The 22,896-nt window shown below is 38.9% G+C and overlaps 7 protein-coding genes across 9 annotated transcripts; 5 read left to right on the forward strand and 2 right to left on the reverse strand.

Moving 5' to 3' along the window:
• Window positions 1-213: 213 nt before the first annotated feature.
• Window positions 214-3,460, forward strand: LOC132197443 (sialin-like). The gene is made up of 10 exons (XM_059620738.1): window positions 214-450; window positions 613-851; window positions 1,614-1,853; window positions 1,907-1,994; window positions 2,041-2,255; window positions 2,315-2,464; window positions 2,533-2,665; window positions 2,717-2,872; window positions 2,996-3,081; window positions 3,209-3,460. Exons 1-10 carry the CDS (start codon window positions 438-440, stop codon window positions 3,377-3,379), a joined length of 1,491 nt encoding a protein of 496 aa, XP_059476721.1. The 5' UTR covers window positions 214-437; the 3' UTR covers window positions 3,380-3,460.
• Window positions 3,461-5,462: 2,002 nt separating this feature from the next.
• LOC132197840 (U6 snRNA-associated Sm-like protein LSm7) lies at window positions 5,463-6,378 on the reverse strand. The gene is made up of 3 exons (XM_059621417.1): window positions 6,232-6,378; window positions 5,806-5,977; window positions 5,463-5,715 (listed from the first exon to the last, which is right to left on the reverse strand). Exons 1-3 carry the CDS (start codon window positions 6,238-6,240, stop codon window positions 5,579-5,581), a joined length of 318 nt encoding a protein of 105 aa, XP_059477400.1. The 5' UTR covers window positions 6,241-6,378; the 3' UTR covers window positions 5,463-5,578.
• On the forward strand, window positions 6,324-8,538 carry LOC132197837 (KICSTOR subunit 2-like). Its single transcript, XM_059621414.1, has 10 exons — window positions 6,324-6,553; window positions 6,619-6,762; window positions 6,820-6,968; window positions 7,026-7,176; window positions 7,238-7,369; window positions 7,426-7,616; window positions 7,669-7,876; window positions 7,935-8,033; window positions 8,095-8,293; window positions 8,421-8,538. The coding sequence occupies exons 1-9, from the start codon at window positions 6,461-6,463 to the stop codon at window positions 8,263-8,265; spliced, it is 1,338 nt and encodes a 445-aa protein (XP_059477397.1). The 5' UTR covers window positions 6,324-6,460; the 3' UTR covers window positions 8,266-8,293; window positions 8,421-8,538.
• On the forward strand, window positions 8,453-10,055 carry LOC132197839 (renalase-like). Of its 2 annotated transcripts, none has more exons than XM_059621415.1 (6): window positions 8,453-8,703; window positions 8,768-8,873; window positions 8,933-9,246; window positions 9,306-9,482; window positions 9,541-9,710; window positions 9,775-10,055. In XM_059621415.1, the coding sequence occupies exons 1-6, from the start codon at window positions 8,592-8,594 to the stop codon at window positions 9,940-9,942; spliced, it is 1,047 nt and encodes a 348-aa protein (XP_059477398.1). In that variant the 5' UTR covers window positions 8,453-8,591; the 3' UTR covers window positions 9,943-10,055. The 2 variants fall into 2 exon arrangements, with proteins under 2 accessions (XP_059477398.1, XP_059477399.1); XM_059621416.1 differs by having other exon boundaries at window positions 9,544-9,710.
• A 244-nt stretch (window positions 10,056-10,299) lies between these two features.
• On the forward strand, window positions 10,300-11,310 carry LOC132196639 (sentrin-specific protease 8-like). 2 transcript variants are annotated; one of them, XM_059619427.1, is made up of 2 exons: window positions 10,300-10,427; window positions 10,558-11,310. In XM_059619427.1, the coding sequence occupies exon 2, from the start codon at window positions 10,623-10,625 to the stop codon at window positions 11,292-11,294; it is 672 nt and encodes a 223-aa protein (XP_059475410.1). In that variant the 5' UTR covers window positions 10,300-10,427; window positions 10,558-10,622; the 3' UTR covers window positions 11,295-11,310. The 2 variants fall into 2 exon arrangements, with proteins under 2 accessions (XP_059475410.1, XP_059475409.1); XM_059619426.1 differs by having other exon boundaries at window positions 10,332-10,492.
• Window positions 11,311-11,374: 64 nt separating this feature from the next.
• Window positions 11,375-13,307, reverse strand: LOC132196637 (uncharacterized). Its single transcript, XM_059619425.1, has 7 exons — window positions 13,169-13,307; window positions 12,896-13,094; window positions 12,539-12,822; window positions 12,366-12,481; window positions 12,129-12,315; window positions 11,835-12,064; window positions 11,375-11,784 (listed from the first exon to the last, which is right to left on the reverse strand). The coding sequence occupies exons 1-7, from the start codon at window positions 13,220-13,222 to the stop codon at window positions 11,400-11,402; spliced, it is 1,455 nt and encodes a 484-aa protein (XP_059475408.1). The 5' UTR covers window positions 13,223-13,307; the 3' UTR covers window positions 11,375-11,399.
• A 2,399-nt stretch (window positions 13,308-15,706) lies between these two features.
• LOC132197093 (dual specificity protein phosphatase 10-like) lies at window positions 15,707-22,661 on the forward strand. Its single transcript, XM_059620154.1, has 2 exons — window positions 15,707-15,906; window positions 21,291-22,661. Exons 1-2 carry the CDS (start codon window positions 15,840-15,842, stop codon window positions 22,337-22,339), a joined length of 1,116 nt encoding a protein of 371 aa, XP_059476137.1. The 5' UTR covers window positions 15,707-15,839; the 3' UTR covers window positions 22,340-22,661.
• Window positions 22,662-22,896: the final 235 nt, after the last annotated feature.

Below are 22,896 nucleotides of genomic sequence, written 5' to 3' on the forward strand. Positions count from 1 at the left end.
TATGTACAATTTTAATGTGGAGAAAAAGTAACGGATTGGTCCAAAAATCTATGACCAACTTCTAAAGTTTTCGCTAACGACGTCATAATGGACCACTATTATACAAGAGTGCGGTCTCTCAATGAAATAATTCGCCCCTACCCTCAGCATATTCACAATCACAGCCTTGTGCGGGCGACTCGAAATAATTTGTTGCATTCAGAATCGAGCAGCCAAACTGCTGCAAACTCGTTTCACAAAATATTTCACCACCGCGAACATCATGTTTGCCAAACGCATCTTTCTCTCTCTTTAAAAAAAATCTTATCATCTTTAACACAAATAGCGGAGATTTATGCAAGTCGCGCGACGGGTCACGCGCAACGCACATCCCAAACGACCCAATTCCGCCTTAATAAATTTTTTGAAAGCAATACTTATTGGACCAACATTAGACCATGGCGTGTACCGGTGAGTCAGAATCGCCAAAATTAATAATTTTAAAGAAATTTTTTTTATTCAAATTTATTTATTGATCCTCTTATTATTTTTTAATTTTAATTATGTATTAGCTGACAAAAATAATTTACTTTCAAATTAAACAGTATTGAATGTTCTGGGAATCTTTTTCAGAAAACGTGCCGACCAGATTCGTTTTGGGGATCATGATCTTTTGGGGAGCGCTGACGGGGTTCGTTCTCAGAGGAAGTTTGAGCCTCAGCATTGTCACCATGGTTGGAAAGCGTCGGGTTACGCAAAATTCAACATCCAACTTTACTTCGTCATCAACTGGTTGTTTGACCGTTCCTGAATGGCAAAATGTATCAACTTTGTTCATGAACGCCTCGGATCTTTCCAGTGAATATATCCAGGCAAGTTGAAAAATAAAATAATGAAAATTAGGACTAGAATAAATCACCAAAAATATTTCTTTACAATGTAATATAAAAAAAATATTTATTTTTATTTATTTATTTAGATAAAAAGGTACTAATTAAAAATTAATTCTATTTATGTTATATTTATAAAAATTTTTCACATATAATGCATTTTTTTTTTTTTAATTCAAAAAATTTACTATTTTCTTTTTTATTATTAAATTTTGACCTTGTTTTCCCTCCTGCCGGAATATTTCTCCACATCAATGCTGATCAATGTTTTGGGATATTTCACCACATCAATGTGTTGAGATATTTCACCACATCAATGTATTGGGATATTTCACCACATAATACGTGTTGCGATATTTCCGATATTTCACCACATCAATGTGAATGCAAAATATTTGTGAATTTCTCAGGAAAAAAATTAATTAAAAAAAAATTGAACGGCTCAGGACTACATCGGCTGGCGTGGCGCGACCGGCTCAAGATGTTTAAAAAATCGGCGGCTGGCGGCTGACACGTGGGCCGTAAAATGCCGGCTGGCGCGGCGCGGCTGGCTCACAATCAGACTCCTGCATTATCTAATATAACTTTTGCCTATTTCGCGAAAAAGTAATCACATTTCACAAAAACCTGATTACAATAATTTTCAAATTTGAACTCACAATAAGATGAATTCCCAGCAACATAAATTAACTAAGTAGCAAAAAACTAACATTTTTTTTTATGAATATGGCTTATGCGTTCAAGGACGAGGAAGGCGAATTTGATTGGAGCGAACAACTTCAAGGAACGATTCTCAGCTCTTTTTTCCTTGGCTACTTATTTTTCCAACTACCTGGAGGAAGACTTGCAGAACTCTATGGCGGAACATTGGTTTACGGATCCACGATTTTGATTCCGTCACTTCTTGCAGCGCTCATTCCCCTACTGACGCGCGTTCATTACGGATTTCTCATCGCCTTGCGAATAGGCCAGGGTCTCTTTTTTGTAATTTAATTCAATTACTTGTAAAAAAATTAACATCCAAAATAAACTTGCAGGGAGCTAAGTTTCCATCGGCTGCTGTTCTCGTTACCAAATGGGTACCGTTGGAGGAACGTGCCAGATTTATGTCGACCTTCACCATGGGTATAACAAAATAAGCAATTTGTATGAAATAAAATTATAAAAATAGGAGGAACATTGGGACTGGCTGTGATGATGCCGGTTTGCGGGCTGATCATCGATTGGCTTGGTTGGCCGGCCCTTTACTACATCACGGCAGGACACGGCGTGCTTTTTTCCATTTGCTGGTTTCTCCTGGTCCATGATTCGCCAGACAAACACCCCAGAATCACGCAGTTTGAAAAGAGGCACATCGAACTTGGATTGGTCAAAGGACCTGTCAAAGTTTGAAATTCATTCAGAGAAAAAAAATAATAAAAAAAATGATAATTTTGTTTCTAAAGAAACTGCCAATTCCATGGGTTCTAGTTTTGACGTCATTGCAATTTTGGGGCCCGTTTCTGACTTCCTTCGGCAGCGACTGGGGTTTCTACACCTTCCTCACCCTGGGCCCAAAATACATGGCCAGCATTTTGGGGGTTGACATTAAACAGGTGTGATGTCTCATCTGCTATTCTTTGACTGGTATTGATTTTTTTGTCCATCGCATATGATCGCATAGAATGGCGTGTTATCGGCGCTTCCCTTTCTCTTTCGGTACATTTTCGGAATAATTTTTGGCCAGTTCTTTGACCTGTGCCTCCGAAGACGGTGGATGGCGTTGGCCAATTTGAGAAAGGTGGCTGTTTGCGTTTGTAATTTAAAATGAAATGGCAAAAATGGGAAATAAATTTTTAATTCTTAAGCGCACCTATTTCCCGCCGTGGCACTTTTGGCCTTTCCACTTGCCGGATGCAACATGACGTTGGCCGTGGCCATCATTTGCATTGCTATGGGCTGCAATGGAGCCCTGACTTCTGGACACCTCCAGTCCTACATGGACGTAGCACCAAATTTCGCGGGTAGTTTTCACACAATTTAAAGTTCAATTTGCACTTAACAAAGTTTTTAATCGTCAGTTTAAAAGTATAAATATTAATAATTTTCTATAGTCTTGAACAATTAAATATTAACGATTGTTACAGGAACACTTGGCGGTCTGCAAAACGGTTTTTGTTCTTTGGCAGGTCTCTTGTCACCGTTAATCATTGGAGCCATTCTCGAGCACGACGTGAGTTCTAAATTTAATTTTAACTATTATAAAAGCCTATTTGAAATTTCTTTTAATCTCCTTTAAATTTCATTCTTTTTACAACTTGGAAAAAAATGTATTATAAAATAATTTATTGCTTTTTTAGGCAAGTGTTGTTGGTTGGCGAATTTCGTTTGCTCTGTCGGCGGTGATATTTGCCAGTTCTTCTTTATTATTTTTGAGCACATACACCGGGAGAGTGCAATCGTGGAACGATTTGTCAGACCAACGCGACAAGGAGGCTTCCAGACCCATGCGGCCCATTGTCAAATCATAATAATTCCAAAATGATTTTACTCCCAACGCACAGAAAAGTACAAAAATTGAAATTGTATTAAGGTTCCAAGTAAACATTCATGAAATATAATTATGTTTATTTACATGCGAGTTTGATTACTAAATAAAATGGATTTTACAATCTACGTTTTACTTTCATGATTGCTTCTGCCAGTAAGAATTTAAATGATGGCAAAAAAATTATAATACCTTGAAGCACGCAAGTCATAAAAAAATGAGGGAGAAATGTTCCTCCAAGGAAAATTAGATAATTTGTAAAGGCAATTTTGTTCAACAAGCACAAAAGTTCCAGAAAATATTTTCTCTAATGATCCTTTGCGATTTCTCTGTCATCAAACTAAAGCATTTGCATGCGGCCTTGCCAACTCTTACATAATTGAACAGATAGTTGTATTTATTTTTATACATAAATTTTATTATAATGCACACGGGATTGAGTTGGAAATATGTACTAAATAAGCAAGTTAATTCACATTTCAAATCTTGCCAAAGTCTAATATAAGAAATAGGAAAATATGGTTTTATTGATTTTAGTATGCAAATATGACTAAAAATAGTTGGCTTTTGTTAACTGAAAAAAAAAATATTAAACATTTGGCAATGTAAGGTCACCAAATTAATATTCCAAAGTCATACACATATAAATATAACGGGTATTTATTTTTCCCAAAAAAATTTCAATTCCAAAGAAGCGCAATATTGCATTGTTCAAATTTGAAATTTCAGTTCTTGATTATTCGTTTATCTGACGATGGTGGCGGCGTCCCAATTTTTTCCTCGCGCAGAACAATTTCCTCGGGATGATTGCGCTGAACAAGTGATTTATGACTCCGAGCTCCACAAGTTGGCGTGCCACGCGTATGTCCTGCAATCACGCGATTGCCGTTTGCTCGCTAATTAATTTCTTCCACCGTGCATCCACGTGCTGGGTGCAATCTTTGTGTGCCGCGGGAGACAAAAGCTCCGTCATTATGTATTTCGGGCGGGGGAGCCGCGTGCCGTTTTGATGTCGGTCTTTCTTCGATTAGAACAACTTCTCGTAAAATACAAAGACAAATAAATTGGCTGTCTTTGTGCCTTCAAAAAAGACCCAAGCAAAGACAGGCACCGTAACATCTCCAGGACGAGCTCATTTCAAAACGGGGATTGAGTCATTAGAATAAAAAAAGCACGACCATAAATTCTAATTTGAATAAAATATTTAAATAATTCATGCTTCATTACCTTTTACCTTCATTAGAATAAGAATATGCAATATAATAAATTGTTTATTATAAAATAAAATTTGAAAAAAAATATATATTTTAATACTGATTTTGTATTTGTATGTTTCCAAAATTTTGTATTTAACATGACATTTTTGTGTGTAAAAACTGCTTCTTTCATAATACTAAAAGAAAAATCTCTGAATTAACGTGCGCGATTTACCTCCAAATAGTAAACGTCTAGGGTTGTGATTAGCGAATCCAAATAGTCCTCGTAGGAATCAAATTTTCTCACCACTTCCATCAGTACCGCCTCTTTAATTATGCCAGCTTTTGGTTCTGAGCAAATCTCAAACATTTCCTCAGCGTAGCTACATAACTTGTTACGCGACGAATGACTGAAAAAAGACTGCGAGTGTGTGGGGAGCGTCGTTGCAATATAATGGGGACTGGGCTTGCGTGACTGCCAAGATAATTAATGCCAAAAGAACTGGCACAGTTTAAAAAAATATAAATGTCCCTTTCACTGGAAAAAATTTGTTCAAAGGCACACAAAATTAATGTTGCACGTCTTCATTTTAAATTTAATTGTATTTAAAATTTATAATTAATAACAAAATATATATTTTTAATGTGATAGCAGCAAATAGGTTTAGCTCTGATTGCAACAAAATCAACGATTAACATAAGAGAATACTTAGATAATTTTCAGCACTCTAGTGATTTAGTTGTAAACGTTTTTTTAGTCTAAAAATACTCATCAAAAAAACAAATGTTTCAAACTTAAAGTCGTGATATTCAAAATCATTTCACTTGAATATTTTAACATTGAAAGTTTTTAGGTATTTTTAAACTTTTTTTTTTCTTCAATTTAGCTTTTTTATTTATTTCACTTTAAGTTTTTACATGGAACATAATGATTATTTTAACTGAGGTCAAAATGAGAGCAGAATTAGTTCATAAATGCCACGGAATCACTCAGACTGCACAAAAGGATTCGTAATAGACTCCATCCCGTCCATCGGACAGATCAATACCACGGCCGTCCCTCGGCAAACAACAAGGCCCAACTGTCGAGTGTCGTCGGTCAGTTTGTATGGATCATCCGGATCTGCGCAAATTTAATAACACGATCAAAATTTCTTCTAAACGCAGCTTAAAATGAACTGTTAAGTAATTTTTTGCTTAATAACTCCCATACCTCTGAGGAATTCAGTTGTGTTGTCTAAGACGAGGTTGAGCAAAGGGTCAAAACCCTTCAACACCCCATACGCTTCCCGGCCGCCAGCGAATTTGACGCGAATGTTTTTCTCGAGGTACTTCGTCAAATCGAGAATGCTCTCTTTTCGTTTCTTTTCTTGCTTGTCCGCGTTCTGAAACATTTTAACAGGACGATAAAGACGTGGGTGCAAAACGTTTGCCGGTATGAATGGTGCACGATTGCTAATGCGAGAAAAGTAAAAGGCGTTTTGGGGCTGAATTTCGGAATGTGCAAGGTTGTTTATGCTTGTGATATCTTGATAATATATTAAATATTTAAATTCTTAGTATCGATTGACCGTAACGTAAACGGAAAAATGAAAAATTGGATAAAAAGTAAATCAAAACAAGCATGCAATGTACTTACAGACGCCATGATTGTTTGCGATTGCTGATTGGTGGAAATCTTCTTTGCCGCCTTCCAATAATCGACGCTGATTGGTTGGTGAATCACGTGACAAAAGGTGAAAGTAAACAAAGTTGTTTTTCATCTCTCGCAAGAAAAATCTGGTCAAATCCAAGGAAAATGAAGAATTATCAGATGCTCAAATACTAATCAATTTTTAAACTTAAATTTTGACTGCCCATTATTACTAATGATGGCTATGATGGATCGTGAAGAGGAATTTCTGAGTAACTTCTTCAACTCTGTTTCACATCTCAGTTTCGACAAAGCAAAAGAATGTCTGGTAAATTGAAGCTTTTTATTAGCGTATGTATTTAGTCCGTTCCTTGCTAACAAACATAATTTTAGGAACGTGGAAAAGAGGACAGTATGCTGCAGTCGCCGGCCTGGAATTTGCTAATTTGCGCTCTTTCGCAGTTCGCGGCTGCTGAGAAATCCTACGTTGAACTTGGTTTTTTCGCCAGACAGAAAAGCCTTTTTAAAATTAAAGATGTGAGTGAATCATTTTAAATTTCTTTCAGTGGTTGAGATTCTTCAATAATTTTTCAGAATTCTCTGAGATCTGTTTACGAACATTTGAGGTCTGTTGAAATGAAACGGGTAGACGCTCTTGCCAAGGACTCTGGCAACAAAACTATTGCTTCAGTCTCTAGTCAGTTGGAGGACTTCATGAAGGCCAGGATTGAGCTGATCGAATTGTATTTTAATCAAAACTACTTAGTTGCACTAATCATACTAAAATAGAATTTTCGTAGCTATGAATTGATGCAGGGAGTTGGTTCTAGCAAGCCTGTAAAATTCTGCGAGCTCTGGGGTTTCCTGGAACAAATTGTTGAAAAACATGCTCTTGCCTGTCCACACCTCTCACTGACTTGGCTCAAAGCTGCGCTCAGCTTGGAATGTGAGGTAAACTCCACGCTATTTTTCACAACGTAGGCATTATTTAATTTGAAATTTCTCTGCACAGGTATTACTCCATTTGGTGCGAGCAGGAGCCGAACTGGCAGAATGGAGATTTTTGCCCTCCTTGATGCTCTTACATGGAGCCCACACCAGACTTGTAGCTTGGGAGACTTCATTAGGAGCTAGATCGTCTGAAGTTAGAGATTTCTTCCTTTTTTATGTCAAAATACTTTTATCTCTTATTCTGTCTAGTCCTGGCGACTGGGCTCTTTTTTAACTTCGACGAGACTCCCCTTACTGCACCAATGGCTGGTTAAAATGAAAAGTGGACTCGGTGCAAAATTTGCCCTCCTTTTTTACAACACTCTCCTGCAGCAAACGGTTACGTCTGAGATGAAGGCACTCTGCTCCAAGTTAGCCCCTGCAGTGGATTTTTCACAGAGGTAATTTTACTAAATTATTTGTAGTGGCCAAATTTTATAATAATGTGTTTAGGCTTCAAAGCTTCCAACACAAGTCAGGAGCAGTAGCTGTCTGCATTGTGTTTGATATGTTCGGTTTGCCAGACCACGAAGGGCCTGGATACAAAATTCCCAAACTGCAAAGTACCCCTACTAGACTCTCTCCGGCACAAGTTTCCCCAGCAGCTATTGAATCTCCATTAAGCGACCCACGATTTGCACAAGTTTTATGCATTCCGCAGGTTAATTCATGAATTAATTAGAGTTTTAACTCTTAAATCAATAATATTTTGACTTCAGGCTGGGCAGATCAACTTTATTGAAGTAACGAAACTAATTCTCGAGAAGGCAGCCGAGCTTTCGACTCTCGATAAAGTTGTCATCCACTTCAATCAAAGAGTACAAAACCATTTTTCAAGGATAGAATATGATTCTTATTTATAATATTTTTAATTTAAAGGAGCAGTGCTCAGTTTTTATGATAAATTTTGATCCTCGACTGACGCTGGCAGCCGTTTTTAATGGGAAAAAGTCCGACAAGGAAACAATGGCAACGTCCTTTTTATTGGAAACTGCAGCACAATTGCGGGGCAACAGACTGCTAGCCTCGTTAAAGCCAGGAGCAAAGTAAAGTAATAGCAATCTCGAAAGAAAGAAAGGTAATTAAATAATATATTTTTATGGCTGTGTCCAAAAATAAAGAAAATCAAAACTATTTTAATAATGATAAAATCAAAGTCCTGTTTGTTATTATGAGTATACACAATGAATTATATTTATTTTCAGGCTATCTGTGACAACTCGTAGAAATTATGAAGACGAGCTTATTTTGAAAAGAACCGCCTATGGGCAAATGACCACACCTCCTTTCTGCCCATCTATGTACTGCCACTAGACTGTTGATGACTTGATTGAGAACTTTTAAATTTAAATGTCATTCTGAAGAACTCGCCAGAGATGTCTTTAAAAGTACTGCTTGTTGGAGGTGGCCTCACCAGCGCTTTGATCAGTTCCTTGCTGAAAAAAGTGCCAGTCGCTTGTCAAGTGTGGGACAAAGCTCGTGGAGCAGGCAAGTGATTTTTCCCATTGAGCTTAATTGTATGGTAATTAACTTCATCATTATAAATTAACAGGTGGCCGAATGAGCACAACAAGGAGTCCGACAAACAGTAATTGCACTGCAGACTTAGGAGCTCAATACATTACAGCAACTCCTACTTACCAATCCAAACATCATGAGTAAATAAAACTTAATGTTTGGTTTGCAGTACAATTAATTTATAACACGTTCTGTACAGTTTCTACAACAGTCTATTATCGTCAAAAGTACTGGAGAACATGACCTGTAAAGTTGAAGGACTGAAAGATTTTCCTGAGGGAACGAAACACTATGTGGCACCAGCTGGGACCAATGCCATCGTCAAGCACTTCTTTGCCGAGGGTGGACATCAGCTGCACTTTGAACAGCATGTCAGTGCCATTGACCTGCAGCCAGATAACAAGTGGCTGGTGAGGACAAAGTCTGGGCGCGAGGAGGTCTTTGACGCTATCATCCTCACCATGCCAGTGCCGCAGATATTCCAACTGGAAGGTGACGTCCAAGACTTATTAAGTAAAAAAGATTGCCAAAGAGAGGGATTGCATATTTTTAAATTGTATGATTTTTTTTAGACAAAAACAGCGAGCTGACTAAAAATCTGAAATCGGTAAAATACAGCTCTCGATATGCACTTGGATTATTTTTCGACAACAACACAGCATTACGCAACATAGACTGGGATTCTAAATACTTAAGTGATCATGGCGTGTTCAGATTTGTTTCTCTGGACAGTCGAAAACGGCAGTTGGGTAATTTATAAATTTATTCAAAAAGAATTGTAATTTTAGATTGTTTCTTCTTTCATAGGAGATCAGCCCGTTGCAGCTGTTTTTCACACATCAATTACTTTTGGCGAGGAAAACATTGATAAAAACGGTGACGAAGTGAAAATTCAGCTGCTGTCCGAAGTGAAGAAGCTTTTTCCACAGTGGCCTGAGCCTAAGTCTGTTAAATGCCAGAAGTGGCGTTATTCTCAGGTATATATTTATTCACAACTTGCCAATCAATAAAATATTTTTATGACCACTTTTCTGTGCTCAGGTTCTTGAGGCATACCCTGAAACGCCAGGATACGTTTTCATCAGCAAGTCCCCACCCTTGCTGGCAGCCGGTGATGGTTTTGTCCACTCTAATCTCGATGGATGCATAAGCTCTTCTCTCAAGACTGCAGAGGCGCTGAAAGAAATTTTGGTGCAAAAAACTGATTAACTTAACTAGCAAGTTCTTGTTGACCTTAAAAAAGGCGTATAGATGAGGTAAATAATGTTCATTGAATTGGGTCTCAAAATATTTATATATTTGAAATAAATTTTATTTTCAGCAGAAAATTTTTCTTATTATTAGTTTTCTTAAAAAATTATCACAAAAAATCTTGGAATCTTGGAGACTTTTTCTTTAAAAGGTGTGAAAAAATTCATATTTTTATTTCCATATTTTTACTTTGATATAGTGTAAATGTGCGAACTCTCGTGATTCATAGTTTAATAATAATGCTTTTATTAAACGCGTTTGCGTTAAGCGAACCGCCCGTTTGCCGCCACCCGTTTGACCCGTTGTTAGGAGGCGCTGATTCTCCTTGCGCTGATTGGTCCTGCGCTTATTTGTTGTTTGTTGATATCCGCACTGAAAATTCCGCAAAGAAAAGGGTCAAAAGAAGCCGCATTGCTGCGAACTTTCAACAGTTTTAATAACAAGTCTGTTGGTTTTATATTAAATTTGCTCATTTAATTATATTCATCGTCTCTTTTTCCTTCTTGAGGTATTGCTTATTTTAAATTTCAATAATAAATCCAGCTCACACACCGTTGTTTTTCTGTCTCACAGCAAACTCCTGCCAATCTACCTAGCCGGCTTTGAATTATATATTGATCGAGTAAGAAGTTGCCGCAATGCCGGCTTCCGATCCTGTCGTTCTGAGCTTTTTCGACACTGTCCTCCGAGTGTCCGATGTCGACCTGCTCAAAGGGCAACACTGGCTCAACGACTCCCTCATCGGCTTTTTCTTCGAGTATCTGCAGAAGCTCAAATATAAGGACTTCAACGATTTACTCTTTGTCAGCCCAGAGGTGACGCAGTGCATCAAGGGCAGCAGCAAAGAAGACTTGGACGGATTCCTGGGCCCACTCAATGCCAAGGACAAGAAATTTATCTTCTTCCCTGTCAACGACTCGATGGTTTCGGACGAATCCGGCGGCTCTCACTGGAGTCTGCTTGTGTACAGTCGGCCAGAGAGCAACACCTTTTTCCACTTTGACTCCATGTCAAGGACCAATTATTCATCTGCCGGGAAAATTGTGATGAAGCTTGCGCCGTATTTAGCTCCTGACGGAGCAGAACTTGAAGAATTCATTTGCCTGAGACAGGAAAATTCTTACGACTGTGGCATCCACGTCCTGTGCAACGCCGAGAATATTGCCAACCACGCGTGCATCTACGAAAAGGTTGGCGTATGTCCCATCCTGGACCAGCGAGTCATCGACAATCAACGCAAATCCGTTCTGAATCTCATCAGGGATCTCACCCGGTGCGGAACAAAAATGGATAGCGGAGACGCCTCGTAATTTCCTCAAAACAAAACTTCTAAGGAAGATAATGCTACTGTATTTAAATAAAATAATATTGACCCAATTAAAAATCAATGTCATCAAAAGAGAAATTTTATTATTTTATTCTTTGCGAACGGTCACAGGGACACTGTAGTGTTGGAAACTTGGATTCAAATCTCCTTTAGGTGTGTATTTGGGGAAAAATTGAATGTCAGTAGCAGTAGATTCATCTTTAGGCAGCTTGTGCACGATTCTGGACCTGGAAATGGCCACTTTGCATTGTTCAAGGTTGATGATTTTTGTTTCTTTGTCTGGCCCACAAGAAGCAACAGTAATCATGTCCTTAGGAATAACCGACGTCAGCAAGTTGCTGGAATCCCTTTCAACGTCGATGTGGATCGTGGACAGAGGTTTTGGGTAGGCATCATCACAGGTGAAGTGCACCTTCTTCAGACTCTCGCTCGTCACATTGGGCATTTGAATGTAAATGTCGTCTCCGTTGCACCTGGTCGTTCCAATGTCAAAATCATTAAAAAATGATGCAAAATATTTTACCTGATGCTTGTTATGGTTGGCCTTTCCTCGAGCCTTAAAGCATTAAAAACTAAATCACTTTCAAACGGAACACCATTCTTGTCAAAGAATATCTTCTCATTTGTAGACCTGGGAATGGGTTCGGAAACTTCGGTGGTCAAAGGCAACTGATGAACCTTGTCTGGATCCATGGAAAGCAGGTCGTTTTTGATCTTCAAAGGGTTAAAACCAGTTTCATCTTCCCAGCAAACCTAATTGAAAATTTTGAGAATATATAATTAATAATGATCATAATAATCAGCAAAACATTTTTACATTTTCAGCCTGTGTATTCTTTATTCCACTATAAGTTTTCACTTTCTTTTTAATGTTTTCCATGTCACGAGCTTTTAAATCCTTGATGACTTTGTGAAGGGCAGGACCAAATTCAAGTTGGGTTGTGTGACTTTGAACCATGTTGACGGACGCAGCCAGCAACGCCATGTTTTGAGGGGATAGCTCCCTAATGCAAATTCAAAGTCAATCTTTAATTTGGAAACAAATATTACTTACGAGGGGGCATCTCCATTTACAACTTGTGATAGGTAGAGGTACATTTTTTTAAAGTCAATCCCTCCGCACTTTTCCGGCGGTGGGTGTTTCTCATGCTGGGCAATCATCTGCAGAGCCTTTAAAAATTTCTACATATAAAACGGAAATATATTCCTAATTGGTTAATACGTTACCCAAGACAGTTCCATTTTTACAAGTTGAGATCTGGTTTTTGACAGAGCCGAAACCCAACTGTCAATGTTGGAAAGGCTTGGAAGGTCGCGTGTAGATTTTTTCTTGTATGGAAGTTTCATTCCCACAGATTTTCTGCGTTGCAGATATAATGCGATCTCGGACAGACTCCTGTGCGGGAGCATTTTCTGAATTGATGCCACATCATTGCGGTGCTCGTTGACAGCTTTCAAGAGAATAATTTGTTCTTCTGTGGTAAAACCGGGCTGGCTGGCCAAAAATCTATCTGTAAAATATTTAAATTAATATAATAAACAGTTAAAATTCTATTTTGAGTCCGCAGTGATTAAAATTATTACCTATTGGTAGGTTATCGTCGTCGGTTTTCCGCTCCTTGGCTAACAATCTGCTGGACGCTTTTAATTTCAATCGTTTATTTTTACCGTAACGTCCCAGCAATTTCTCTGACTGTCTTTTCGTACTTGAAGGAAATTCTTCAAGACTTTCATCGTCATCATCACTTATGTCAATGTACTCTGCTTCGGCTACGGTCTCTTGCTGTTTTAGCGACAAATGCAAATAACAAAATACATTTTCCTAAAATTTAAATAATCATATGTATGTAATAATACCAGATCCAAGGAATCTTCATCAGCTACGCTTGTCGCACCTTCGTCCTGCTCCATGATAAATTATTCTAGCTTAAAAGTTGAGGTTCTGAACTAATCTAAGCATTCTTTGTTTATGTTTTCCTCTTTACCCTCTCTCGCCTCTCGCACATGGGGGCGTGGCTCTTCTACCTACGGCACCATGCGAGATATGCAACCGGCTCGACATTTGCAGCGCGCAGGTTGCGTTCTCATGTTTGCAGGGGAGTGTCTATAATTTTGATGGAATGGGGCTTAATTTTACTGGATTTTTCTGCATTTCTTAAACAATATAAAAAGTTTGAGAAAAATTTTCCAGGTTATAATCAAAAAACCATTTTGTTTTTCATCAAACATACTTCGGGGTTAATGTTTGCTTTATTTTTTTTTTTTTAATGTATTTAATATTAAAATTTAACCTACAAAAAGGGTTCAAAATTCCTCTCTGTCACTGCACATATCAGTAATGCAGATGCATTTTCCGCCTTTCACTCAAGTCTGGCTTTTTTCCAAAGCCGCCATCACATTGCGCGCAAAACTTGAGCCCTGTGGCAACTCTCCGGCCTCTCTTTATTCTCCGTGAAATGCGCTTTTGTTCACCGCACTCTCTGTCTACCCGGCGCAGTTTCCAATCAAATGGGGGCTTTCTCTCCGTTTTCCCAGTCTGGCTACGGTGAAAAAGACTTTGCTCAACCAGAAGTCGACGACGACAGAAATAATAACAATAATGACACAAAAAACAGCCAGCCCGTATCGCGTTATGTGTGCATCAGATTGATGAAAACTCTGCCGTCACTGGGGAGGAAATGATTTTTACATTTGCTCTCTCCGATTACCCTCCAAAGCCAACGGGAGGTATATGTGTGCACAAGGCCTCTCATTATTTTTCCCGACGACTCGAGCGCGCGCTTTCAAAACCACCAGACGAGAATATAATAAAAATTCCTCTCGTCCGACTCTTTCGCATCTGGAACACTCAAGTGCGATAACTGGACAGGATATGAGGCTCTTCAGAAAAAAATCCAAAAGCGATGACCAGAATATACACACACGGGGGCTGTGCAGATGAAATAATAAATTCCCGTCCAATAAATCCAATTAGTTTCATTTGACTTGTGCCACGTGTCTGTTCCTCGCGCCTATTCCCTTTCGCAAATACGCATAAATCAAACGCCGCTTTCTGACAGATTCACATTGACGGCCAGTTTCATATATTTTTATTGCGATGCATATTTTATGCCCGTGCAATCCAATCCGATTGGTTGCGACACGAAGCAAACCCTCAGAGAGCAGATCTGATCCGGCCGCCGCGTTTGTTACTAACCGCGCTGGAAACGATCGCGAGTATAGCGCAGTTTCCAAGTGCGTCGTAGAGCTGGAAAGGCAGAGAGAACTGCGAGACGGGAATTATTTTCAATTAAGGAGACGAATTGCGTCTTGTTTAGGGGAGAGACTTATTGCACTAACCTGAGAGAGTGCGGTTTTTTCAGTTGGAGCGGTGCCAAGTGAATAAAAAAATCCAAAGAAAAAATTTAATCAACAATTTAATTTTGTTCTTTGTTTAATTCAAACCAATGTTGTAATTCACAATACAGAGTTAATGAAATTTTGAAAATTTTATTGAATTTACGACTTGTTAATACAATGGTAGTTTAGGTTGATCTAGAGATTTAATTTAATTTTTATTTGCGTCACATCAAGGAAAAATCTAAGCAAATAAAGAAATTGATGTTAACAAAAAAAAAATTGATTAAATTTTCACACAGTTCTATGAAATAAATTAAATTATGGATTTGAAATAATAATAATAATGAAGTTAATTACTACGGCAAAACACACAATATCAGAAAAACGAAGCAAATATACGAAAATATTAAAGGTTTCAACATTTTTTTTTTTATAAAATATTAATTATGTAAATTGCCTTTAAATTCTTGCAATGTTTTTACTGTTTAAAAAGGCTTTAAGAGTTGTTATTTAATAAAATTAAATTACTCCCTCAATAATATTAAATTTTTGAATCGTTTTTCAAAGCTGCTCTAAAGCTTAAAACACTCATTATTAAAAATTAAATCTCATGTAAACCCTCTTTAAACGACGCAACAAATTTTCCCACACCCCTCTAAAAGCACACCCCCATCACCAAGTTATTAAAATATGTACATACAGCTGCCGCATCACAAAAATAAATTAACGACTCAAAGTGACACGGTGGAAAATGACTTTAATTGACCCCGAGACGACAAACGAAAGCTGCACGACATTTTATTTATATTTTTAATAATCTGCTTTTGCACGAGACGAGAGAGCAGACGGTCCCAACCGAGATCGTCTGTCAGTCGGGGGGTGGAAAGGGGTGGTTCTCGGAGATAAATCATTGCATCGCCGGCGCGAGAAGAAAAAAGGGAGTGCGTGCGCGCGAGTTCGCGTCGGCCGACTTCGTGGTCCCTCGTGGCGCGAGGCACCCCTGCCTGTGCTGCAACTAACCACCCTCGGATGATGCACGCACACTTCTGGCCGGCAGTGGCCCGTCGTCAGCAAGCAGCTCAGCATCTCTCTCTCTCGGTGTCTCGGCGGCGCCGGCTTCAGTCGATGGCGCCGAACGATGCTGCGAAGACCTGCTGCTCGTCCGCGTGAATAAAAAACGGAAAACAACATGGGGTGCTCAAACAGCAAGAGCAAGAACAAAGCCACCCTCAACCGGCTGTCGCAATACCATTTGGGTGAGTGGTTGTCCCGATGAGACGCCGGCCAGTTTGCCGCAAACTCGACGGCATTGCGGCCGAATCGTGGCGCATTTTTTCGGCCCCAGTTTCTCACTAATGCGTGATTTGCATACCTCAGCTTACTGCGGCGCTCGCTGTCAACGCAAAAGCCGATTTGAAATTTATAATTTTCTGTATACAACGCTCTTTGGTAAAATCAATTTTGTTGCGGTATTTCCTCTGTACGAAAATAAGTAATAATCTTTAAAAATTCAAACAGTTTAGATCTCTTTTTGCAAGATCATAATTTAATAAATTTGCTTATTTTAAAGCTGATTAATTCAAATATCTGTTTTTAAGCTGTTTTCTGCTGGCCGGAAGGAAAATGAATAATTAAAACTGAGCGTGCCTTCTGTTTATTACCTCTATCTCGCATTCCAATCTGAAAACATTTCGAGTTTACACGCGACATACACTTAATTGGAACGGTTGTTTAATACATAATAATGCAATTGAAATTATTCTGTTTGTCGCATAGTGATAATGTATGTTTTGCTGAAATTGAAGCCTTGCCAAAATAGTCGGAGCGACCAATTTTATTCTGAATCGAACAATGATAATTTTTTCCAACTCCTGAATCTAACAAGATAGAGTTTTAAAGCTTAATCTTCCAATTATTACATCTCTTTTTAACGTATTTTTTTTACTTAAATTTAGCTAATTTAATAACAAAATTAATAATTTTTTTTCTTAAACTCATATTTTTAATGATTAAAAAATTCATGCAGCCCCTCCACAAAAAATTAAGAGGCGGACTCATAAATTTGAAATCAGTTAAGTTACTGAAGATTCTTTTACGAGCTGACATCGTTTCAAAACATTTCTGATTTTTCTTCCTCGTTTGCCGTCTGTTGATAATGATAGGTGTTCTTGTTTTCCACGCCATGCATACCCCCCTGTCACATAGATGATGCATTTTGAATTCAAAAAGTAAGCGAGGGCTCTCATCAGCATTTTAATTCCGACGTGCACGCGGGGAGCAACAATGCTCCCATTTGTGAAGAGCTGTAATCACTGACGGGGATCGACAACCAGAACTTTTTGAAGTTCGGCACGCATTGCATTTGAGAAGTACATGCACTGCTGATGATGTCTGACGAGTGCATCTACTCTCGAGCTCAAACAGCCAGCCGGCTTTTCGTGCATGCAAATAGATGTGCTTAACACATATAGACGCTGGCAGCAAACACACAAAGAAGTTGAAGTGCTCTCGTAGGTTCCTTTGTTCGCACACGAGAATGCTTGTGGCTGTCAATTTCCTCTGTGCCTTTTTTGTAACAAGCGAAAAGGAAAAAACGGCAGAAGGAAAAAAACCGCCCAAAAGCATTTATAATCTCGTTCGTCTCCTGGGTTTTAATTCTAAAAATTTCTACTCACATAATTTGATACGACTTCTTTGATGTTTCTGTTCTGATTTTTTTATATGGTTGCCGGAAAAAATCGAAAAGGAGAATTGCCAGAATGGGATTTAGAGTTAGAGTGAGTGATGACATTTGTACGCCACAATACGCGCATAAAAGCGCCGCGAGCGTGACACCCAACCATCCATCTTTGAGCCCTTCTCGCTGACAGTCATTCTTCTCCACCTGCGCATACACACAAAAATTTGTTTCGAAACTTTTGCTGACCTTAATGACGCTGCTGGATTTGTTACCATTATGTATCAAACTCGGAAGCGAAGGAGTGTGGCACGCACCCTTAATGCCCCCTTTGTATGCCGTGTTTTTCACATACGGCAGAAAATTTCTCACCAACTTCTAATTTTAAAAAGCGGTTCTTTCATCCAGAATTTATTTATTTTTAGTTTGTTTATTAGACCAAAAATTGAAGTTTTGAGTATTAAGGTTGAGATTTGTCTACCTCTCATTCCCTCTTAAAAAATAAATTGAAAATTTTTAATGAATTAATTCGCAATTTCATTATTTTACTGCATTTTCAGCGTAAAATAATAATTTAAGTTATATTTTGAAATTTGCTTTTGAATTGAATTGCCTGTTATTCCTTCACGTTCTTTATTTATGAATTAATTAATTTAATTTAATGTTCATTAGCTTTTTTAGCGTTACCGAAAACATTTTTCAGTTAATTCCGCAAAACATGCAGGTTGTAAAATATATTTCATATTCTCGGCACCTCAGGAGTCCCCAAATTTCATCTCTAGCCCGCTTTTGTGATTTACGATTCAACACAGCTGGCAAATCCACGCTCACTCTTTCTCCACCTACTACAACCTGCGTTAATTTCGACCCAGCTAAGCTCCTAGAAGCAAAATTACGAGCCGGAGATCATCTTTCCCAGCACCTCTCTCTTAATAAATCGAAAGCCGTAAATTGCTGCTGACACACCACCAGCTTAATTTTGATATTATTTTTGAGTGCACGCAATTCTCTCACAAGTTTGCTGCGAAACGCACCCTAATGCTTACCGACTTCTTTTTTATAAACCATGAACCAGGGGGATTCGGCGCCGTCGGGGTTGAGGTGTGTGTCGCGTGTAATTCGATGATTGCGTTATTGACGTGCATGCGGGGGTGCGAAGTTGGCGGTCGCTCCGGATTATAATTTATATACCGACGCCCGTGTTGCGTAAGCTGATTGAAATGCGACTGTGTTCGGTTCGCTGCTATACACGCCGGTGTTAAATGAAAAAAACAAACAAATCCTATTGCTCGACGAACTTTAATTACCTATAAATATTGCGGGGCTTCAATCAGGTCAAATATTTGCTCTGGACAATTTTTTATTTTTACATTCAGGATAAATATTTTATTAAATAAAATTATAAAAAATTCCCTGCTTTATAAAAATAACACATACACACAAAAAACGGGCAAAACTTGATTTTCTGAACTAATAAATATCAAAAATTTTGAGTTTATTTAACTTTTTTAGAGGCTGCAAGTATATTTTTTAAACAGAAAATGATATGAAACAATTAAAAAAGAAGATAAAAATCATCAGCAGAACATAGAAAAAAATTCCATTTTTATATGAAATATAAGAATATATTATTTTGTCTTGCAGCACTATAATTTATTTTAACATTTGTAAATAAATTGCCTCTAGCTTTTCATATCTTTTGCTTTTTCGTCTCTTTTTTAATAACTGGAAAAGCCCCCTTTGAGGTAAAGAGACGCCCTCTGCGCCTAAAATATTGCTCGGCATAAGCTCATTTTTCAGCCCTCTTAGCGTGGCCCGTAACCTTTTTCGCCAAAACCGCTTTTCATCCTGCGTTTGCACGACAAATCCACATGCATGCATTCGCCTCGATAAATGGCGCGTGCCTCCGTCTGCGGTGCCATTCCCTCGTGGGCTCCTATTGTATGTATTATTTATTTACATACATGGGTGCGCTCAACAATTTTGCGCTCGCGCTCGCGCTCGCGATCACTGGCAACAGTGCGCTCGCGCTCTGCGCTCGCGATCAAGATTTTGAAAATGTTGCGCTCGCGCTCTGCGCTCGCGCTCAAATTTTTTAAAAGTCTTGCGCTCACGCGTTGCGCTCAAAAATATTTTTATCCGAAGAAAAAGTGCGACTTTTTAGACAATTTTTTAATATAACAAAAAATACATCGGCAATTGGAAAAGATAAAGTTGAAGTTAAATTACCAAAATTGGGATCAGTTTTTTAGTTTTTGGTATAAAAACACTGTTTTTCGTTACAATTTTTGATCAAATTCGGGAATTTTTACTTTTGGTTTGAGCGCAAAATGAGCGCAATTGAGCGCTGCGCTCAGCGACCAATGCGCTCGCGCTCTGCGCTCGCGCTCACGATTTTGAAAATCGTGCGATCGCGCTCTGCGCTCGCGCTCATGAGCGCAGAGCGCGAGCGCAGATCGCAGAGCGCAAAGTGCGCTCTGCCCATGTATGTTTATTTATCGATTTTTACGTGAAAAGACTTTCATATTCAGACAGCAGGTTGCTGCTGGGTTTTTTATACGTGTGTACATGCGAAGTGCGTAACATAAGATCCAAGGCTGCGGGATGAATTTAAGAGCGTTTTATTTCTCGGATGATGTCAGCGTTCGGCGGAGCGAGAGAGCGCCGAGGTCCCTCCAATCTTTATCTGTCTTTGAGAGATATAAACAAGAGCTCTAGGCGGAGAGCAGAAACAGTCTCTTCTTTTTGCCCACTTTCTGCATTTTAAAAGCGGGTGTGCGTGTGCCTGTAATAATATTCTATTTTGGGTCCGAATTTATAACGAGCGCGGCGTTTTATTTTCTCGCCGCGTCCGACGTGCACGGCTCAATCAACATGCTCATCATCATCGCAGCGATGCGGACATTAAAAATACTTTGGAGTCGAAAAATAATAAACACTCGGCGCCTCTTCCAACCATCCAGAGGTCACGCACCATTTAAGAATGCACTGTATCAGCGCCAAGATTATCTTCCAATTTTTTTTACATCATTTTTAAACTTAATTAAAACTTTTATTGAATTTTACTAATTTTGTTCTTTTTTTTTACTGAAATTGTGAGAAAAAAATTTTAACTTTAAAATAAGAAATTGATGGAAAAAATTACTTTCCATTTATTGTTTTTGTTGGTTTTTATAGCGATTGCATTTTCTATAGTGAAAACGTCAATGTCCGTAGAAAAATTTAAATTGCGAGTTTATAGATTCTACACCTCACCCGTCATAAAAATGAACATGAGAATTTCGTGCCGCATACCAAAATTATGCCTGCTTTTCTTTTTTGATCACGAGATATAAAAGCTCGGCCGAACAGATTGGGATCTGAAATGCGAGCTGCGTTATTTTTCTAGGGCAATCTTACTAATTGAGTTCAACAGCATAGTTTCTCCCTATGCTTGAAAAAGTCAAAATATCTTTGGAAAATCTCCCATTAATATTATGTATAGAAAAATACGCGGCAAAACATTTCCCCCTTCGGAACATACTATCGATCTACTTTTCTTCGAAATGTTCCAGAAACTCCCTGTTCCCCATCAGCAGGCACCTGTCCGATCTACACGCAAGTCAAAAGAATCCGGAAATATGAAAATAAAAAGCTGCCTATCATTTGATTTTTTCACAAATAAAATTTTCAATAATTATATATTTAAAACTAAATAAAAAAGTGAATAGAAAATAATGAAAAAGAAACTTTCTCAAAATCTGGGCTGTATTTTAGGAAATAAATTGCAACCATTTATCATAAAATAGTTATTAAATAGAAGTCTGGGAAACCAATGAGAAATCCGTAAAAAAAATATCTGCACATATGTACCCAATCATTATTTAAATTATTCAACACTAAGTTTACTTTAGTTAATTTTTGGCGATAGTGCAAACTAAGCACAATACAAATAATTCAAATTTCTTTTGATTTTTGTTTCAGCGGCAATGGAAGAGTCGGAGGGACTGGTGAAATCGCCAATGCCGCTGGAAGATGATCTGGACGCTCAGACAGAATTGATGCCAGTGAAGACGCTGCACAACATCTTCTACGACGGCTTTTATGCGCCGTACGTGCGCAACCCGGACTACCTGCTTATCGTGGACATGCGAGCGGACGAAAACCTTTTCAAACAGGAGCACATCCTCACGGCCAAGTGGCACGGAAACGTGGACAATCTGAAACTGCCTCCGGATGCTGAGAAAGACCCTCTACAGCGTTACTGGCACATCATTCTGTACGACGCGGATGGGTCTTCCCTCGGACGTCCTGAATCGGACATGAGGCGCCTCTTCCGAAGCCTCCGAGACCGCAAACTGGAGCCCTGTTGCTTGGAGGGCGGTCTCAGGGCCATTCGGGAAAAGTGTCCATACTTGCTGAACCGACGATCCAACCGAACAGAAACGTCTGACCAGGGCGGCTTCCGGTTGCTATCCTGGTTCCCCTCCATCATTCTGGACGGACGACTCTTCCTCGGCCGAAACGACCAAGCGTCTGACCCTACCGTGCTCCACGATCTAGGAGTTTCCCACGTCATCTGCACCACTAAAGCACCCAGCAGTCCGCGGGACACGTCGGACAAAGTACGGACACTGTTGGCGCCACCATCGCACCTAGAGGCAAAGTTCAAACGCAAGTCGCGCGGCCCCTCCTGTCTGAGTCACGCGTCCACGGACACTCTGGACGACCCGGCGGTCACCAGCAACCTGCTGACGGACAAAATGTCAGAAATGGTTCAGTTTGTCCGCGAGGCCTTTGCTGCCGGAGGAAAGGTTCTGGTGCACGGCGAGCTGGGCGTGGACAGGAGCGCCGCCCTGGTGATGGCCCTGCTGATGCAGCAATGCTCGTGCTCCCTCGAAGACGCCTTTTACCATGTCAAGGCGTGTCGACCCACCGTCCAGCCCTCAGACGTAATGCTGCAGGCGCTGGCCAAGCTCGAGGCAGAGATTTTCGGCAAGAGACTCACCAGCATCGAAGACCTCTGCTATTAAGAGCGGATGTAATAAAAAGAGAGTATACGCTGGACTCACTAGTCAGTTTCTATCGTGTAAACACATTTTGAGAGAACAGAAAATAATCATGGAGTTGAATCGTCTAATAAGATATTTTGAGTTAAATGCATTCTTATTTTAGAACTTTAGCTATAAACACAAGTGATGCTAAGAAGTCGACGACCTCTTTATCTGGTCATCTTTGAATTGTACCCTTTCTTGGTTTTGTATTTCTTGCCAGTATATATAATCATGTGTATATGGAGTAAATGTCAAGAATATGATTTATAATATCCATAATAAAATAAATATTCATAAATTGAAATACTAAAAGAGAATAATGGCGTGTTTAATTATTCCCTTAAAATAAGTCAGCCTTTCTGAAAATTAAATAAATTAAATTTGCAAAGATTTTATAGAGCAATGTGCAACCTTTCACTAATATTAATTGCAAATTAAATTATTATTTAAAAAAGAAAGCAAATAGGTTAACGTTGATTTTTAATACAAGGTTGATAAATAATTAATTATGTTATCGACAAAACAACAATCTCGTC

This window comes from Neocloeon triangulifer, unplaced genomic scaffold (genome assembly GCF_031216515.1).
Source record: "Neocloeon triangulifer isolate White Clay Creek 2 clone unplaced genomic scaffold, ASM3121651v1 ptg000012l, whole genome shotgun sequence".
Lineage (NCBI taxonomy): Eukaryota > Metazoa > Arthropoda > Insecta > Ephemeroptera > Baetidae > Neocloeon > Neocloeon triangulifer.

What these genes read in the sequence shown, in the direction of transcription:
- LOC132197443 (XM_059620738.1), top strand. An exon ending in TTTCCAGTGAATATATCCAG is followed by an intron (nt 852 to 1,613) that starts GCAAGTTGAAAA and finishes TATGCGTTCAAG; the next exon opens with GACGAGGAAGGCGAATTTGA. An exon ending in AAAGGTGGCTGTTTGCGTTT is followed by an intron (nt 2,666 to 2,716) that starts GTAATTTAAAAT and finishes TTAATTCTTAAG; the next exon opens with CGCACCTATTTCCCGCCGTG.
- LOC132197840 (XM_059621417.1), bottom strand. An exon ending in CACAACTGAATTCCTCAGAG is followed by an intron (nt 5,716 to 5,805) that starts GTATGGGAGTTA and finishes AAATTTGCGCAG; the next exon opens with ATCCGGATGATCCATACAAA.
- LOC132197837 (XM_059621414.1), top strand. Translation starts at nt 6,461, where the DNA reads ATGATGGCTATGATGGATCGTGAAGAGGAATTTCTGAGTAACTTCTTC. An exon ending in GCCTTTTTAAAATTAAAGAT is followed by an intron (nt 6,763 to 6,819) that starts GTGAGTGAATCA and finishes ATAATTTTTCAG; the next exon opens with AATTCTCTGAGATCTGTTTA. An exon ending in CGCTCAGCTTGGAATGTGAG is followed by an intron (nt 7,177 to 7,237) that starts GTAAACTCCACG and finishes TTCTCTGCACAG; the next exon opens with GTATTACTCCATTTGGTGCG.
- LOC132197839 (XM_059621415.1), top strand. Translation starts at nt 8,592, where the DNA reads ATGTCTTTAAAAGTACTGCTTGTTGGAGGTGGCCTCACCAGCGCTTTG. An exon ending in GGACAAAGCTCGTGGAGCAG is followed by an intron (nt 8,704 to 8,767) that starts GCAAGTGATTTT and finishes ATAAATTAACAG; the next exon opens with GTGGCCGAATGAGCACAACA. An exon ending in TGACGTCCAAGACTTATTAA is followed by an intron (nt 9,247 to 9,305) that starts GTAAAAAAGATT and finishes GATTTTTTTTAG; the next exon opens with ACAAAAACAGCGAGCTGACT.
- LOC132196639 (XM_059619427.1), top strand. Translation starts at nt 10,623, where the DNA reads ATGCCGGCTTCCGATCCTGTCGTTCTGAGCTTTTTCGACACTGTCCTC.
- LOC132196637 (XM_059619425.1), bottom strand. Translation starts at nt 13,222, where the DNA reads ATGGAGCAGGACGAAGGTGCGACAAGCGTAGCTGATGAAGATTCCTTG. An exon ending in AGAATACACAGGCTGAAAAT is followed by an intron (nt 12,065 to 12,128) that starts GTAAAAATGTTT and finishes ATTTTCAATTAG; the next exon opens with GTTTGCTGGGAAGATGAAAC. An exon ending in CCAACCATAACAAGCATCAG is followed by an intron (nt 11,785 to 11,834) that starts GTAAAATATTTT and finishes TGGAACGACCAG; the next exon opens with GTGCAACGGAGACGACATTT.
- LOC132197093 (XM_059620154.1), top strand. Translation starts at nt 15,840, where the DNA reads ATGGGGTGCTCAAACAGCAAGAGCAAGAACAAAGCCACCCTCAACCGG. An exon ending in GCTGTCGCAATACCATTTGG is followed by an intron (nt 15,907 to 21,290) that starts GTGAGTGGTTGT and finishes TTTTTGTTTCAG; the next exon opens with CGGCAATGGAAGAGTCGGAG.